This window comes from Loxodonta africana, chromosome 4 (assembly GCF_030014295.1).
Source record: "Loxodonta africana isolate mLoxAfr1 chromosome 4, mLoxAfr1.hap2, whole genome shotgun sequence".
NCBI lineage: Eukaryota > Metazoa > Chordata > Mammalia > Proboscidea > Elephantidae > Loxodonta > Loxodonta africana.
The window spans coordinates 138,627,778-138,645,277 of NC_087345.1; the positions used below are offsets into that span (position 1 = coordinate 138,627,778).

Genomic DNA, 17,500 nt, shown 5'->3' on the forward strand with positions numbered 1-17,500 from the left:
AGCCTTCTAGGGTTATGTCAGCAGGCCTTCTGCCTCTAATAATGAAGAAACCATGCCGGGGTATGGACCCCTTTGCCATTTTGGAAACATCTCAGACAACAGGATTTCGTACTTTCTGTCTGTTGACAATACCATCTCATACCCTGAAAAGAATGCCCTTGGGCCTGGGGTTTCTCTAAAAGTATGAAGAGACCAGGTGGGAAAGAGGTGATGCAAGGTCCACACCTGGTGTCGGTTTCTCGTTGTGCTTGGGGAAGGATATAAAGAAGACAGAAATTGAGAGAGACAAGGAGGCAGTTAAGTGATCAGACCCACCTACTCTCTATACTGCCCCCTTGGAGCACTTTCCTGCCTAAACCAAGGCCAAATGTCCATTGTAGGCCTCAGGGAACCTGCCAGGTTCCACAGGGAGAACAAGCAGAGCTATAATGTTCTCTCCCTTCCAGAATGATTTCTGCAAAAGCGGGAACAGAGTGTCTCTGCAGCAGATATTTGTGTTTTTCTGGAGCTCACAGGTACATGAGGCCAAGGGTACCCGAGGGGACATGAGATAAAGACCACTTTGTCAGCCTGGTAAAGGAGCCCTGGTGGTGCAGTGGTTAAGCACTTGGCTGCTAACTGAAAGGTCAGTGATTTGAGTCCACCAACCATTATGCAGGAGAAAGATATGGCAGTCTGCTTCTGCGAAGATTACATATAGCCTTGGAAACCTTATGGGGGCAGTTCTACTCTGTCCTATAGTGTCACTATGAGTTGGAATTGACTTGATGGCAATGGGTTTGGTTTGGATTATCCACCTGGTGTGTCAGGCAGAATTCTAAGACAACCCTCAAAGTTACTGCCCCCTGGTGTACACATGGGAACCCTGGTGGTGCAGTGGTTAAGAGCCACAGCTGCTAACCAAAAGGTTGGGAGTTCGAATCCACCAGCCACTCCTTGGAAACCCTATGGGGCAGTTCTGATCTGTTCTATAGGGTCACTGTGAGTTGGAATTGACTCGACGGCAATGGTTTGGTGTCTGCATGTGTATAAAAAAAAATATATATATATATATAATCTTCTCCCCTAGAGTGTGAGCAGGACTAGTGAATATGATGGAATACCACTCCCATGATTAAGCTACCAGTCAGTTGACTTTGAGTTAATCAAAAGGGAGAGATTATCCTGGGCAAGCCTGACCTAATCAAATGATCCTTTTAAAAGAAGGCAAAGCATCAGAGAGATGCTCTCTGGTCGACCTTGAAGAAGAAAACTACCACTTTGTGGAGAACGCTATGTGGCAGGAAACAGTAGTTGGCCTCTAGGAACTGAGATCCTCAGCCCTACAGTTGCAAAAAAACTGAATTCTGCCAACACTTGGTGTAATCTTCAAGAGCACCTTGAAGGTCCCTACAATCTGAGGATTGTGACACCACCAGGAGAGCTTGTTGCCTCCTGCTTAAGGCTTTGTACCTTGTGAAATGCAGATACTTCTGGGGAGAGTCATATAGGAAGCCTTGTTGGCCATTTAAACATCAATATGAATACATTTTCAGAGAGTGGGGTTGGATGTGGAGAGAGAGACAAATGGTTTCACTAGGTTTGGAGATGGGCACTGAATGGCAAGGCTGGAAGAGCTAAAACAAGTGTTGAGGATGTCCCATTTTTACCTGGGGTTGTCCTTGGGACTTGGGGTTGTATCTATGAGGTCTCCTGGTCTAAGAGAGTGCTTCTCCTGGTCTAGCTGTGGGGCACCCATTGTACCCAGGGGTTGTGAGGGAGGTGGTCACTCCAGCTGCAGCCCCTGCTGGGCAGAGGAGAGGGGAGCAGAAAGTGGGTTGAAGTGTTGTGTTGAAGGATGAAACTTGGTCCCTTTCTATCTATACCCCTTCCCAACAGTGATCCGTGGGGAACATAGGAGTGATGATGTTGTTCTTGCCTTGAGTCGTTAATCTCAGCCCATCTATCCTAATTCTTAGTTCAGGGATGACATTATGTGTAAGTGGAGTGGATGGCTGTGTATGGAACATAATTTCATGGCCCAGGAACATTTTCCCACTCCCCAAACTTCTCTAAGGACTCATCAGAACCCACAGTGCCACCAGGAAGCCCATTCTCTTAAGGTAGGCCTTGTCACTTATTTAAATGCAGAAACCTCCAGAAAGGAAACATGGTTGAGTGTTACTGGCCACTCACATCTCTGGGTCCTTCCCTGGGAGGTTTTGGTAAGGAAGAAAAAGTGGGTGCACAGCAACCCAAAGGGGAGAAAAAACCACAGACAGAGGGCAGGAATGAGAGGAAGTGAGTAAGAGCCCTGAAGACAGACTTTAAGGCCCATGTCTGAGGTTTTCCTGGGGTCAGTTCTGCCCAGATGGGGTGCCACCCCCCACCAACCAAACTCTGCCCTGGTTGGACAGCTCCCATTGTTGTGAACAGGGGTATCTTGAATTGTGGAACTGCTGATCATGGTGGCTTGGAGAGAAACCCACTCTTGAGACATCCATCCATCCATCGCTCCCTCCCTCCATCCCTCCCTCCCTTCCTTCCTCCATCCCTCCACCCACCCACCCTTCCATCCATCCATTATCCACCCATCTCTTCATTCCATTCACCTTTATAGAGCATGTACCATGTGCCAGACCCTGGGCTAAGTACTAGGAACAGAGAGATGACCAAACCCCAGTCCCAACCCTTATGATGGTCCCAAGGACGGGGAACTATCCCAGTGCAGTGACATGGATGCAGAGAGAAAACAGCTGAGCTAGAGTAGCAGCAATTCTTCTTCTTTTTTAGCATTTCTGTTTAATTTTTTATTATTTTCAAATATACAGAAAGTAGAAAAAATAGTGTAATAAACTCTCATGTGCCAATCACCCAGCTCCAACTATTTTTATATTATTTTATTGATACTTTTATTAATATTAATAATCTTGTTTCATCTAACCCTTCCACTTTTTTGATGGAGCATTTTAATACAAATTCAAGATATCATGATTTTCATGTATAAATATCTCAGTACGCATCTGTGATATGAACATTTTTTAATAACCACCACAGCAGCCATATCTGACTGCCATCAGCAGCATCTCTGGCCTCTGTCCCTTGGGACCTCACCAATCTCTGGATTCTCTAATCCTATAACCTACACCTCTGGGAGTTTTGCCAAGGACCTGGCATGTCTCAGGTACTTGACTTTTTTCCATGCTAGGAGTTTTCAGACTTTGAGCCCCCGAGGCCCTCCCCAGCTGTGCATTACTGGGCCAGAACAAAGTTTGTCCAGGCGGCTCCCTGCACTGATTGATATCCATCACCCCCAACTTTCCGGAAGAGTTGTAACACCCCTTCTCCAGCTGAACTCTTTACCCCTCTCTGTCCATCTTGTTGCAGATTGAAATGCTAGAACACAAATACGGGGGCCACCTGGTGTCCCGGCGCGCTGCTTGCACCATCCAAACCGCCTTCCGCCAGTACCAGCTCAGCAAGAACTTCGAGAAGATCCGCAACTCGCTCTTGGAGAGCCGCCTACCACGGCGGATCTCCCTGCGCAAGGTGCGGGCGCCCACCGCCGAGAGCCTGGCGGCGGAGAAGGCGCTTATGGAGGGCTACGGCCTCATGGGGCTGCCGCTGGTGCGCTCGCCCTCCCTGCCGCCCACCTTCGCGGGCACGCTGACCGAGCTGGAGGACTCCTTCACCGAGCAGGTGCGGTCCCTGGCCAAGTCCATCGACGACGCCCTCAGCACCTGGAGCCTCAAGACCATGTGCTCCCTGCAGGAGAGCGGCGCTTACCAGATCCACCAGGCCCTGCACACGGCCGCGGCGCCGCCAGGCTTGGAGGCCGAGCTCGGGGAGCCCGAAGGCGCCGGCCCAGGGCCAGGGAATGAAGCCGCTGAAACCGCCGGCTTGCCCCAGGGCCACAGTAGCACCCTTATGATGGCTTTCCGCGACGTCACGGTGCAGATCGCCAACCAGAACATCTCCGTCTCTTCCTCCACGGCTCTGTCCGTGGCCAACTGCGTTGGAGCGCAGACGACCCAGGCCACTTCGGAGCCCGCGGCCAGCAGAGCCGAGCAGGGCCAGGCTGGGGGCCAAGAGTCCCCAGCGGTCCCAGCCGCGGGTCAGGGTGATGCGCCCTCAGAAAACCCGTGTGTAGAGGCAGAGACCAGCGTGGCCGCCAGCTCCAATGGGCTGGGGACAGCCGAGGCGGTGACAAAGGAAACCGTGGCAGGGGACGTAGAGGAAGAAGGGGAGGAGGAAGAGACGGGCGAGGTGGGGAAGGGGACCGAGGCCGAGGCCGGAGACAACTTGGAGCAGATGAGCAGCAGCAGCACGTCCACCAAATCTGCCAAGTCGGGCTCGGAGGTATCGGCCTCGGCCTCTAAGGAAGCCCTGCAGGCCATGATCCTGAGCCTGCCGCGCTACCACTGCGAGAACCCCGCCAGCTGCAAATCGCCTACGCTCTCTACAGACACCCTGCGCAAGCGACTCTACCGCATCGGCCTCAACCTCTTCAACATGTAAGTGGGCGCTAGGCCAGGGAAGGCCTGCTAAGGCCCCAGGGTGGGAGGGAAGGGAAGAGAGGGGAACCTACATTTACCAACCAACCACCAACCAACCAGTTGCCCTCAGTGGATTCAGACTCATGTTACAGAGTAGAAACTGTGCTCCATAGGGTTTTCAAGGCTGTGACCTTTTGGGAACAGATTGCCAGGCCTTTCTTCAGCAGTGCTTCTGGCTGGGTTCAAACCACCAACCTTTGGGCACCTCCTATCCATCAGGCAGTGTGCCAGGTAGTGCATAGCATCATCCCAGTGTCCTCCCAGGTGGCATCTGTGCCACACATGGTCCCTGAGGTAATGTTTAGGAAGTACACATTTTTTTTTTAAATAATATTATATTGTGTTTTTGGTGATGGTTTGCACAGGAGTTTAGGTTCCCAATCCGCAATTTCTACACAAGCTGTTCAGTTTTCATTGGTTACATTCTTCACAGTGCATGAATATTCTCATTATTTCTGTTCTGGTTATTCTGCTTTCTTTTTATTTTTAATTGTTATGAATTTATCTTAAGAAGTATTAAAGAAACTGTAATACATCAAACCCATGCTTTCACAACTCCTGTTGCTTAAGATGAAGCCAAGGTTTGAAAAGTGAGAGACTTTAAAAGAAAATACAGTATTAATAAGAATACAGGTAGTATGAAGACTGAGCAGGAATCATGAGACAGGATATAAAGTAAAGGAAACAGCATTATCTCGTAGGGCTGGTGAAAAGAAGAGAATGAGAAAAGGAAGGAATGGGGAAAGGTACAGGGCCTGGGTAGGGGAGAGAGAAGAGTAGAAAGAGAATAGGGGAGTGGAAGGAAGGAAACAAGCTATTGCCGCAGCCCAGAGCCGGAGCCCCCAACCAGACAAATCCCTGCACCCAGAGTGTATATAACTGGTGCCAAGCAGAGGAGGCACACATGCCCCTCCCATGGAAATATAAAGTACAGGAGGCACTCATCTCTACCCGCCACTCACCCCTTCCCCCAGCCCTGAGCCAGAAAACACAGTAGCCCTCCTGCCCGCTTCTATGTTCATTTATTCATTCAACTGACAGTTAATGAGTTTCTACACAAGTTGTTCCCTGGAACCCCAAAGATGAGCAAGACACATTCTCTGGTCTCCAGACACTTACACTCTTGGGGGGACAGTTACCATGGACAGCTCACCTTACATAAAGCATCTGTACTGCAATCTTCTCAGCAACGTCCAGAGATCCTGTTAGCTGCCACGGAGTCGATTCCAACTCTTAGTGACCCCATGTGACAGAGTAGAACTGCCTCCACAGGGTTTTCTTGGTGGTAATCTTTATAGAAGCAGATCGCCAGGTCTTTTTCCCGAGGAGTGGCTGGGTGGGTTCAAATTACCAACTTTTTGGTTAGTAGCTGAGCACTTAACAATTGTGCCACAGAGCTCCTTACCCAGAGATAGGTGGTATTATACTGTTTTATAGAAAAGGACATGGACTCACACAAATAAGGTGGACTGCACACTGTTAAACAGCTAGTAAGTGGCAGAGTTAGATGAAGCCACCTCTGTCTGACCCCAAATGCATTGCTCTTTCTTCTACATCAGGCTACCAGCCTGGGGTGCACAGCCTCACCCTCACCAATCCACAGCATCACGTCTGCATACCCACAAATGCTCACGCAGACACTTATCCCTCAAGACAGTAATTCTTAGACGATCTGTAGTGAAAGACCAGTTTGTTTTTCCTCAGTACGTTTCAGGCTGATACTTTCGTAAAATACAATAAAAATGAAATACTAGAAAAAAACAATCACGTGCTTGGCTGTCCTGAAAATGTCAAGTGCTATAAAAGATTCTAGATGGTTACCCTCAGTTTCTGTACTTTCTTCTTTGGACCAGAAAGAAACAGTCCAGGAACCAGCACGGATCTGCAGCCCACACTTTTAGAGTACATTTGCCTTAAGATACAGCACTGACACCTACACAGAGACTCAGGCCTGAGAAAGCAAAGCTGGAGAGCAGAAGTCTAGTGTCCACTACGGGAAGGGAGAAAGGGGTAGGGTGGGAGATCTCACCTCTATTTCACTCACCCTCTCTCCTGCTTCCAGGGTGGGTACCTACAGATACAGCTAGAGAGGAAGGGCCTGGGGCAGCCCTGGGGGACCTCAGGGTAAGATCCAATAGGAGTGAAGCAGGGAGTCAGAGAGGGCTCCATCTCCACCTGGCCTGGAATTCCCTCTGCTTGGGCCAGACCTTCCTTTCCCAGCCCCACACCATCCTCACTCCTCTCTGGGGAGGTGCAGGAGGTGAGGCTCTGGTGAGAGGTGCCTCCATGAGGCACACCTCTGTGGTGGAAAGAATCCTGGCACTTACTAGGACTGCTGTCCAGGGACTTCAAGCACCTTTATGGGCTTCATGGGCTGGAAGAAAGGCAGGACAGAAGTCACGGATGGCCTTGGCTCACTCTCTACCCTTTCCTTCTCCCCACCCCCCACCGCACCCCCAGAAACCCGGACAAGGGCATCCAGTTCCTGATCTCCCGTGGCTTCATCCCGGACACCCCCATTGGTGTGGCCCATTTCCTCCTCCAGCGCAAGGGCCTCAGCCGTCAGATGATCGGAGAGTTCCTGGGTAACAGCAAGAAGCAGTTCAACCGCGATGTGCTGGAGTGAGTGCCCCCACTTTTCCCCTCACCCCCTTCTTGGAGGCCAGGCTCCGCTCTCCCCTTACCACATCCCACCTTCCCAGGATCTCCTAAGAGCCAGGGGACCTCTGCCTGGGTAGAATGAATCCAGGGGAGGGAGCCAGGCCGTCGGAAGGCTTGGCGATTTCCCAGAAATCCTTGCTGCAGGCCCAGCAGCTTTCTGATTGGCCACAGCCACCTGACCTTTAGCCAATTACCCCCTCCTGACGAGACTCTCCCTCTTGAAAGTCTTCCCACCACTCTATTGAGTGCTGGTCTGGGCCAGGCGCCGTTGGAGGCATGAGGGATAAAGAAAAGGTCCAAGGAAACAGAAAGTTCTCCCTCGCTGCTGCCCTCCACGGCAAGAGGAGGAGCTTGAAGAGAAATGGGCAGGCCCCTCGGCTCTTCCTCTCCCTGCCACCTAAGTGCCCCCAGACCCCTGCAAGGGGCTGCATGCTACCCACACAAGGCTTGTTTTCATATTGGCCACGAAAAACATGAGACACAAAAAAGAAAGGGGTTAGACTGAGGCTTCTTACAGCGTGAAAATACTACAGTTTTATGAGTCCACGAAGATAAATTGACCACCAAAATCATAACAAAGGAAACTTTTCTAAAGCCAAATAGATGGGAGAGGAGCTCCTCAGGTCTACCTAGTGCTCAGCTTTACAGGTGTGGACAGGCAAGAGCTGGCTGCAGGGTGTGGATCACACTCCCTCAACAGAACTTCCAGGGAGGAGCAACATTCTTCTGGGGCTGACGGACAGGGCTCTGGGAAGGAGGGGTGAAGCCCCATGAGGTCTGCTCCAAGAGTCTGCCTTCGCCAGGCACTGGCCACTCCCTCAGCATTTTTTCTCTTCTCCACTAGTCCCCTCAGTCTCACCTCCTGCTTGGATGTCACCATTCGGAAGTGAGCCACTTTGTTCCATCTTTCTCCTGGGGTGCAAGCTCCTGGGAGAACCACTCCCTTTTGTACTTGCCCCTGGACTAGCAAGGCCCTGCTAAAGAAGGCACGGGCTCCTTCTGCCCAAGAGTTTGGAAGCTTGAGCAGACACTCAGTCTGAATGGCAAGGTCGTCAGTGTCCCTGGAGTGGAAGCTCAGATACCTGGCTTCTATTTAGGGAGCAGTCTTGGTGCTGTGTCTTTGGACAAGTCCCTACTCCCTGGGCCTGTGTTTCCCTGTCTAAAGTCTGAGGGGTTGGATTATAGGGTAGACCAGTTGTCCTCAGAAATCCCTTTGGCCTCATACATTCCTAATTGGCTGACTGGGGTGGTTGTCTGAGCACAGTCCAAAGAACAAGGGCTTGGATCCATCTGAGGGATCCTGGAATCCCCAGGTGGATCTTACTTAGCAGAACCCAGTTCCTGTCTCTGACTGTCAGCACTGGTGGTCGAGAAGCTCCAAGTGCCTCACAAAGGAAAGTAAACTGATAAATCCGCAGTGTTTCCCTTTCTCCCTCTTTTATTCTCCTCTGCCTCTGGCTCCCCTTTCCCCCTACTGCCTCCGCTATTGTGTGGGATGTGCTGAGGGAAGCCAGAGGGGAAAGGATAGAAAGAGGAGAAAGATCAAGCTTTCCTCTTCTCCTTCCTTTCCCTAGTTTTCCTCCATCTTGTTCATCTCTGGCCTTTTCTTTGCTTTTCTGTAGGGCTTCTCCCCCACCCCTGTGGGCAAGTGAAGGTGCTCTCACTCTGTTCTTTCCCACTGGCCCTACACCCCCTGGCTGACCCTGTGTTGTCTCTGTGCTCTGGCGCAGGGGTGACTCTGCCCTCCAGTGGGCCTGCTTCCCTGACAGGCCCTCAATGTCTCTCATCTACCCTCTCCTGCCTTCCGCAGCCCCCGAGTGGCCCAGGCCCATGTTGATCTGGAGCACTGGGAAAACATGGTTTTCTCCAGCCCTGGTTGTCCTGAGCAGCACAATGAAAACTAACTGCTGCGTTCCATGGGAGGCCGAGCATGTGGGCTGTGGGCTGGAGACTCACCAGCAGGTGAAGCCTGTGCTGGGGAGGGGAGCCGGGCAGGGGTTGGGACTAGGGGCTGAGGTGGGGGTCACCCAGCCAGCCAGGGCTTGGGGTGGGTGGGGCTGGACTTCCACCTTGGTGAGTTCTCCCAATGAGATGAGGCATGAGAAATGGCTGGACCCGAGTGAGAGGACCCAGATTCTAACCCTGTCTCTGCTCCTAACTTGCTGTGTGACTGGAAAAGCCACTTCTTTAGGCTTCCTCATCTGTAGAGTGAGAGGGTTGGATTGTGTGATCTCAAAGGTTCCTACAGGTCCTGTGAGTCTACAGTCTTTCCTGTTCCTGAGTGCATTGTTGCCCACTGGCATCACGCAGAATCATCTGTCCCAAACCTCAGGGCCGGCCATGCTTTGTCATCCTGCCGGAGCGGTCCAGAGCAACCCTCAGCCTCCAGGGCAGCGCTGAGAGTTCGTGTGAGAGCTAGATGACTGTACATCATTCATTCAACAAACCCTGAGTGCCTGCTGTGTATTGGGAATGGGGCTGGGCTGGGCATCCCATGTGTGTGCATTGAGGCATAGATACTACTCGTGGCCTCAAGGAGCTTATAAACCCAGGCATCAAGGGAGAGAGGGTGAGGAAGAGCTTGGGAGGAGAGCGTAAGGGGGCCTCCGGCTGGCACTCTGGGTTTGAGGGGGTCAAGTGCACAGCGGAGCCCTGGCTCTGCCCAGGTGAATGTGTCGGTCCCTCCTGGCTTGTTCTGCAGCCACAAAGGCCCTTGGGCTCTGAGGCCCTGCCTCTCGCAGCCTCTGCACACCGACTCAGCTCCACAGAGAGGAGCCCTCCTCCCTTAAGGCTGCTGTTCCCGGGCTGCCTGAGATGTCCCCAGGGTAAAGAGGGTCTTGTGCTGCAAAGCGCCAGGAGAAGATAGAGAAGTGGGTAGAGGCAGTCACTAGCAGGGGACACACCAGGGTTGTCAGTGTTTCCCTGCCATGCAGGCCAACCACCCTGGAACTTTCCAGGATCCACTACCCCTTCCTGACTCCCACCAGAGAAAACCACACAGTCACAAAGTCGCCCCTTGCCATTTTGCAGAGGCCTGGAAGGCTTCATTGGAATTCTGCACGGCTCCCCTGCCCCCGCCTGGTGACATTCAGCAAGTCGCATTCATTCTGTACAAAGCTGTTTGCTGAATAAAAGGACATAAATCACCCATCCCCTTGGAGACAGAGACAGCTCAAACCACGGCACTCTCCAAGAAGCAGCCAGACTCCTCCAAGAAGCAGCCAGACTCCAAAGGGTAGAGGAGGAAAGCCTCCAGGAGGGGAAGGGGCTTGAAAACCTACCCCGCCCCCACCCCCACCACTCTTGGGCCTGCGAGGGGAAGGAAGGAGGAGGGGCTGGAGCAGAACCCGCTGGCTGCTGACCTGTGTCTGAGCGTCCTGTGATGCTGTGGTGTTTGCCCCCAGGACCTGGCGTTCTTGGCGGCTGACATCTCCATCCCTTTGTGGGCTATTTCCACAGAAGACACACGTTCCAAGACAGCATGCATTCAATTAAGGTTTACCACATAATAATAGAAGGCATTCTGAGCTATCCCAGTGCTAACATGGGTAGGTTGGTGTTCGTTGTTTATTTACTTATTTTTAAGGAGAAGCCAACCTCAATTTCCTCATTTTTAAAGTGGTGATGACTTAAATGTTTAAATACCCGTAGGGTGCTTAACTCAGTGCCTGGCACTTAGTAAACTAAAAAAAAAAAACCAGTTGCCCTCAAGTCAGTTTCAACTCACGGTGACCCCATGTGTTGCAGAGTAGAGCTGCTCTCCATAGGATTTTCAAGGCCATGACCTTTCAGAAGCAGACTGCCGGGCCTCTCTCCCAAGCGGCCTCTGAGTGGGTTTGAACCGGCAGTCTTTCAATTAGTAGTCCAACACTTAGCCATTTGTGCCACCTGGGGACTCCTGGCACTTTGTAAGCTTTCTATAAATGTTAGCTGGTTTATTTCTGTTATTATTTTGCCCACTTGAAAGCACAAGGCATTAGCCTCCCCCTCACAGAGACACACAAGGAAACCTTAAACATCTCAGGTCTGGTTTGGGGTCAGCTCTACCCAGCAGACCACAAGAACTTGATGGATTTGGCTGGGGACTTGGTGCGGAAGAGGGTAGTAACTCATTCTAGGGCCCATCATGCACCCTTAGGAAGTCCTCTCCCAAGAGATGGGAGAGAAGGGCAGTGGCAGGTCCCAGGTGTGGGAGCCGACAGCAGCCAGGGTTCAGATCTTTTGGCGGCTTGAAACACCTCCCTTTCAGTTTTCACGTGGCTGGAAAATTTGGCTTTGCTCTATTTCCTTTCTGAAATGTTCGCTTCAGCAGGTTTGAAGGCTAGTGGATGGGGCTGTGTTCCATGCTGGCTGTGAGCAGGCTTCCCTCTGGCCTGAGTGATTTCCTCCCATGTGAATCATACACACACGGAGGGCATCGACATCTCTCATGTCCGTGAAAACGCGTGGAGGGCAGCTTTTGGGCTGAGCTGCCAGGAGAAAATTTGCTCGGTGTTCTGTTCCTCCACTGTGCCTTCTCCATTCTTTGTTACGTTCCGGGCATATTAGAGTTTGACGTTTCAGTCAGATTTCATTGTTTCATTTCCGTGGAAATGTGTTGACCAGAGTGTAGCAGATTTGTTCTTCTCAGGGGACATTTAGAGATAAAGACAGATTGTCTGTCAAACTCAACAGGCTGGAAGGCACTGGCCTTTCATTACTGGGAAGAAATTATTTGAGAATGCCCTGTCTACTGTGCCGTGTGTAATTTCAAGACAGTTCCGTTGTTCCTAAGGGATTCCCATGAGCTGGCCAGGGGGCCCAGGCAGACCCGCAGAGATCTGGAGGAGGCTAGAAGGAGGCCCAGGGCAGGCATGGACAGAAGACTTCGGGGTCATTTCCACTGCTTTGAAGACCTTCCACTGCCACCACCTGGAGGAATGGGAGAAGGGTGTCTCTTATAAAAGTGGCATCTTTGGGTTTATGGCCCTGATTCTTCACCTCTCTCATCCTCTCCCATTATCCCGTCCCACCAGTAGGCAAGAAATTCTCCTTAGCAGTAAACAGTCATGAGAGTTTAAGACGCACTTCATTCCTCTGTGTGGAGATCTTGGCATCCCAAGTGTGGGATAGACAAGTCAAGGGTTGAGATTCCCTTTGGCTTGGTCAGTTTTGCATATAAATCAGAGTTTTACCCAAAAATGAATGTACCTTCCACCCAATTCCTTTTCTTAGGCCCTAGCTCTGGAGTAATCTCTCTTAATCCATGTATGATACTCAGGTGTGGCTGCGACTGGCCACTCTTTGCACTGGGACTTGTAGGAGGGAGCCTCCTGGAGCCACACTCTCCCAGGTTTATTAGGAGGGCTGCCTGGAAGCGAGCAGGCCCTGAAATGCAATAATGACAGCTGACATTGATCACACAGCATTGACTGTGTGCCGGCAGGTACCATCCCGAGAACCTTGCATGCAAAACTTCATTCCAGCTTCTCAGCAATTTTATGAGGTCAGTGCTATTAATCTGTGCCATTTTACAGATGAAGGAACAGAGAGGCTGAGTAGCTTGCCCACAGTCAGAGGGCTGATCAGTGGCTGAGAGGCGATGCCAGACAGCCTGGTTCTATAACCTGTGCCCTTACCACTATACCATCCTGCCTCTGTGCTTCATCCCAAGACCAGGGCGGACTTAATGCTTTGATAGTCCTTCTCAGACCCCAACTGTAGATCATGGCACTGAGAGACCCCTTGGATGGTCAGCTAGTTCAGCTTTCTCATTTTACCCAGGCAGAAACGGAGGCCCCAAGAGGAGAAATGACTAGTTGCCTGGCCAATAGCAGGGAAATCTAACTGCATCAGGTGCTATCCCATCCTTGACATACCTTAATTTGCTATGCTCTGACCCTCTCGCCTGGGAAGAAAGCAGAGCTGAGAAACTGATTCGTAAGTCTCAAGAGGCCTGAGCTAGATTCTGTTTCCTCTGTCTGGTATATGTATATTTTAAAGGGTCAACAGATGAATGTCTAATGATGGAATTTCAGGCAGAGTTAATTGGTGGTGAAGGAAAGGGTCTTCCTAATACCTAAGCTAGAGGAGATTCTGAATCCACTTACTCAGCTGGCATGTCAGCTCAGACTTGGTCTCCAGGTACATAATAAAAACGGTCACTTGTTAGGCCCTGTGATGTACCAGGAACTTTCCACATGTTACCTGTATTAAAGCTCATTACCACCCTTCCAAATAATAGATGTTGTAGGTGTTATCTCCATTCTATAGATGAGGAAACTGAGGCACACAGAGGCCAAGTGACTTGAACAGATAGCTAAATGCCAGAAACTGGATTCAACCCCAAATGTGTCTGACACCAAAGGCCTGACTTCTCACTTCATCCCTGTTATTAGCATTGAGCAGTGGTTCTCAAAGTGTGATCCCCGGACCAGGAACATCAGCATCACCTGGAAACTTGTTAGAAATGCAAATTCTTAGGCTTCTCCCCAGACCTACTGAGTCAGAAGCTCTGGGGTTAACCCATTGCCATCGAGTTCATTTCTGACTCATAGCAACCCTATACAACAGAGTAGAACTGCCCCATAGGGTTCCCAAGGAGCAGCTGGTGAATTTGAACTGCTGACCTTTTGGTTAGCGGCCGAGCTCTTAATCACTGTGCCACCAGGGCTCTGCTCTGGGGTTAAGGCCCAGCAATGTGTGTTTTAACAAGCCCTCCAGGTGATTCAAGGGCCAACAAAAACAAGGGAAACCCTCAGTGGCATGGATTGACACAATAGCCTCAGCAGTGGACTCAAACATACCAATGATCATGAAGATGGCGAAGGACCGGGCAACATTTCGTTCTGTTATCCAGAAGGTCACCGTGAGTCGGAGCTGACAGCAGCAATTAACAACAAACAACAACCAGGTGATTCTGATGCTTGCTGAATTTGACAACCGTTGGCAAAGAGGATGCTTCCAAGTCCAGCAAAAGAAAAGTCATCTCTAGCAGCCTCATTGGCTTCTCCTGTGTTTGGGTAGTTGAAACTTAGTTCCTTGGGTTCCTGAGTCCATCTCCTCTGAGGGCCCCAGAAGATTATCTTTGTCACTGTGTCATCACCAGGAGCACTGGCAGGTCTTCCAGCATCAGCTTCCTCCTGCTCTATTTTTTTAGCCACATTGCACTTTCCCAAAAAGCCTTGACCTTTGTGGAGCATGTTATGAGTTCCGACTACCAAAAATAACTCCCTGGCGGATGGGGATATTTTTAATTGAATTGTATAAGCCAGGAACTGCAGAAATACAACCAGGGTTCCTATATCCCGTGGCTGATTAGTCTTTCATCCTAATCCTGAAACCTGGGCTCAGCGTCCCACCTGGAGCACGAGTCCCGTGTCTGCAGCTCACATTCCTCTTCCCAGGCTGCAGCTTGGGCCTTACCTTCCAGATCTTTGCTGTCTCTCCTGGCCAATTAAAAATCCCTGCTGCTATCATTACCTATTTTCAGGTCCCAACCAGTTCCTTTGTCTGCTAGACACTGTCTCGTTAAAAAAAAAAAAAAAGTTGAGATGACGAAATTAATTTTGATCATAGTCATGTACGACGCTTCATTTCCTGCAACACAAACTGATTCCACACATAGATCAGTGTTAACAAGCAATTTTATGCAAGATTGTACCTGTTTATACAGATGCAGGGAACATCTGTGCCTGTGTTTCCCCAGCCCTTGTGAGGTATTTGCCACAGCCCCTGCAGAAAGCCACAGGAAAGAGAGAGGTCTAGGACAAGCTGCCCACCTCGAGATTCACTCGACAGTCAGCGGCAGCTCCTGAGACAGGCCTAGGCCAGGCTCGGCTGGAGGCAGCCTAATCACTGCCACTTTGCCCCAGTCCTCATCACTCACTTGCTTGGATGTGCAGCTGAAGGGGGAGGGAAGCATGTGCACTGCACGCATTTCCTGGGCAGGTATCAGGGTCAGTTCCAGGTAGTCTCAGCAAAGCAGGTAGAGCAATCCTGGGCCACTGGAAAGAGCACCCAAAGGTGCAGTCTACTGTGGCTTCTTCCCAGCTGATAGCATGCTCCAGGTCCTATTCATTCACTCATTTGGTCTCTCATCCCTTCATCTACAAACATTCACTGAGCCCAGGTATAAACCAGGATGCAGAGATTAGAACTGCCCCTATCCTGAAGGAGTGTGTAGCCTAGTGGGGAAGACAGGTAGGCAAATGTTAGGGCACAGGGAGGTAAATGCAATGGTAGACAGAAGGCATGTCCAGGGTGCAGTGGAGGCCAAGGAAGACAACTAGAGAGGTCAAGAGCTAAACAGGGACCTGCAAGGTTGGGACTGGGGTTGGGCAGCAGGAAGAAAGAACAGCGTGTGCAACGGCTTGGAGGCATGAGAGGGAGAGAGAGAGACTGCAGGAAGCTCAGGAGAGCTGGAGCCAGTACGAAGGAGGGGCGAGAGAAGCTGGGGAAGCTAGTGGACCCTTATTTGCTTTGCTGAGGAACTTGGCTTTCATACTAGGGATGATGGGAAGCCCTTGAAGAAATGTAAACAGGGGAGTGAGTGACAGGACCAAATGAGCACCCTAGAAGGACGGTGCTGGAGGAGGTGGGAGATGGTTTGGAGGCAGCGAGGCTGGCTCGGGGGCTGTTGCAATAACAGTCCTGGTAAGAAGTGATGAGGCTCTAAACCTCAGCAGGGGCCATGGGGAAGGGAGGAGTTGGCCGAGCCAGGAGCCCCAGAGAAGCAGCAGGGCCTGGTGACTCGTGCGTGCGGAAGGAGAGCAGAAGAAGGGCCAGACCCCAGGAAGCAGCCTCCTGGGCTGACGAGGATTCAGAACACTCAGTCTCTGCATGTTAATATGTTTGTGCTTCAGGCCCAGTAGAGTAAATTCTGCCAGTAAAATAAACATTCATGTATTTTTAGTTTGGGGGGATGGAGATGCTGGGTTTGGGGACACTTCATCTGAAGAATTTATCAAACTGGACATTGTCAGGTATTTACTCAGAATAAGTTAAACTGATAGCAGGTAAACCACAAATACATGCAACCTGATTTGCCTGCAAGTGATGATACCACAGCTTATGTTCGTGTACATATTCCCCAGTCACTGACATTCTGACCGGAGCAGCCCAGGTAAGTTCAGCAAGCCAGAACTCAGAAATGTCACGTTCCCATGGAATGCATAGAGGGCATGGTTTTCATAAGCCCTTAGCACTCAGTCACACCCTTACTTAACGTGGTCTTTTGTAAACAACATAGATCCACCAGAAAGGAAATGAACTAGTTCGTGACTAATAATAAAATAATAAGGCGAACCTATGGCAAAAGATAAACACTGAAGAGTTGTCAGCATGCAGACAGCATATAGAGCCACTGGGATGGGCGAGGCCACCTAGAGAGAGATTGTTAGGAGGGAGAAAGGGCCTAGTTCCCAGCCCCAAGTCAGAGGTCAGGTGAGGAGGTGGAGGGCTGCCTCCAGAGTGGAAAGAGTCAACTTCAGGGAGGGTAGTGTGGTGGAATCCACTAGAGAGGAGTGTTTTCAAGAAGCGAGTGATTAACCCTGTTGATGCTGCCAAGAGGCTGGTGGAATCAGGACAGAAGAAAGGCCATTGAGTTTAGCAACACAAGGCCCACTGGTGGCCTCGACAAGAGAAGCCTTAATGGAGCGGTGGGGGTCTTAATGGACGGGAGCTGGTTGAAAAGTGAGTGGAAATGAGGAAGTGGAGACAGCACCAACAGGTAAGACTTCTAGAAGTTTGGCTGTGAAGAGGAGTAGAGAAAAAAGTCATGACTAGAGGGCAATAAAGGGTCAAGGTGGGATTTTAATGTGTAAAAAAGAAAATACAAGAATTTGTGCAAATGAGAATGATTTAGAAGAGAGCAAGAAACTAATATTTGAAAGAACATCTCAAACGTAATGTGTCTAAAACTGAAGTCTTGATCTCTCCTCCAGCATATGTGTCCCATCATGTACCCATCTCAATAAGTAGTACCACCAGTCCCCCAGTTGGTCAAGGCAGAAATCTGGCCTCATCATTAACTCCTTTTCATCACCTAGCACCATCACTTCCCCCTCTAAAACATATCTCAAATCGTCTGTTTGATTTGTTTCCACTGCTTCTGTGTTAGCCCAGGCCCACCATCTCTAGCTTGGACCCCTGCAGTAGCTCCTAACTGGTCCCCTGCTGCCTCCTGACCTCCGCATTCCATTCATTCTCTCCTCAACAGCTAGAGAAATCTTAAAACAAACAAGATCATATCACTCCTGTGACCATACCCTTCTACTGTTTCCTGCTGCATTCAAGATAAAGCCTCAGATCCTTCTCATGACCCA

The 17,500-nt window shown here is 50.5% G+C and overlaps 1 protein-coding gene across 15 annotated transcripts in view; it reads left to right on the forward strand.

Moving 5' to 3' along the window:
* IQSEC3 (IQ motif and Sec7 domain ArfGEF 3) overlaps positions 1-17,500 on the forward strand; it is a 124,690-nt gene that overhangs the window by 72,890 nt on the left and 34,300 nt on the right. For 13 of the 15 annotated variants that reach the window (XR_010321935.1, XR_010321934.1, XM_023549006.2 and 10 more), the window contains 3 exons: positions 1,959-2,102; positions 3,367-4,493; positions 6,996-7,157. Coding sequence is in view for 13 of the 15 variants with exons in the window: in XM_023549006.2 (XP_023404774.2) it covers positions 1,959-2,102; positions 3,367-4,493; positions 6,996-7,157 (1,433 nt within the window). In the remaining 2 variants the exon portion in view is untranslated. The remainder of the gene's footprint in view (positions 1-1,958; positions 2,103-3,366; positions 4,494-6,995; positions 7,158-17,500) is intronic. The other 2 variants (XM_023549008.2, XM_003410618.3) reach the window with 1 other exon arrangement.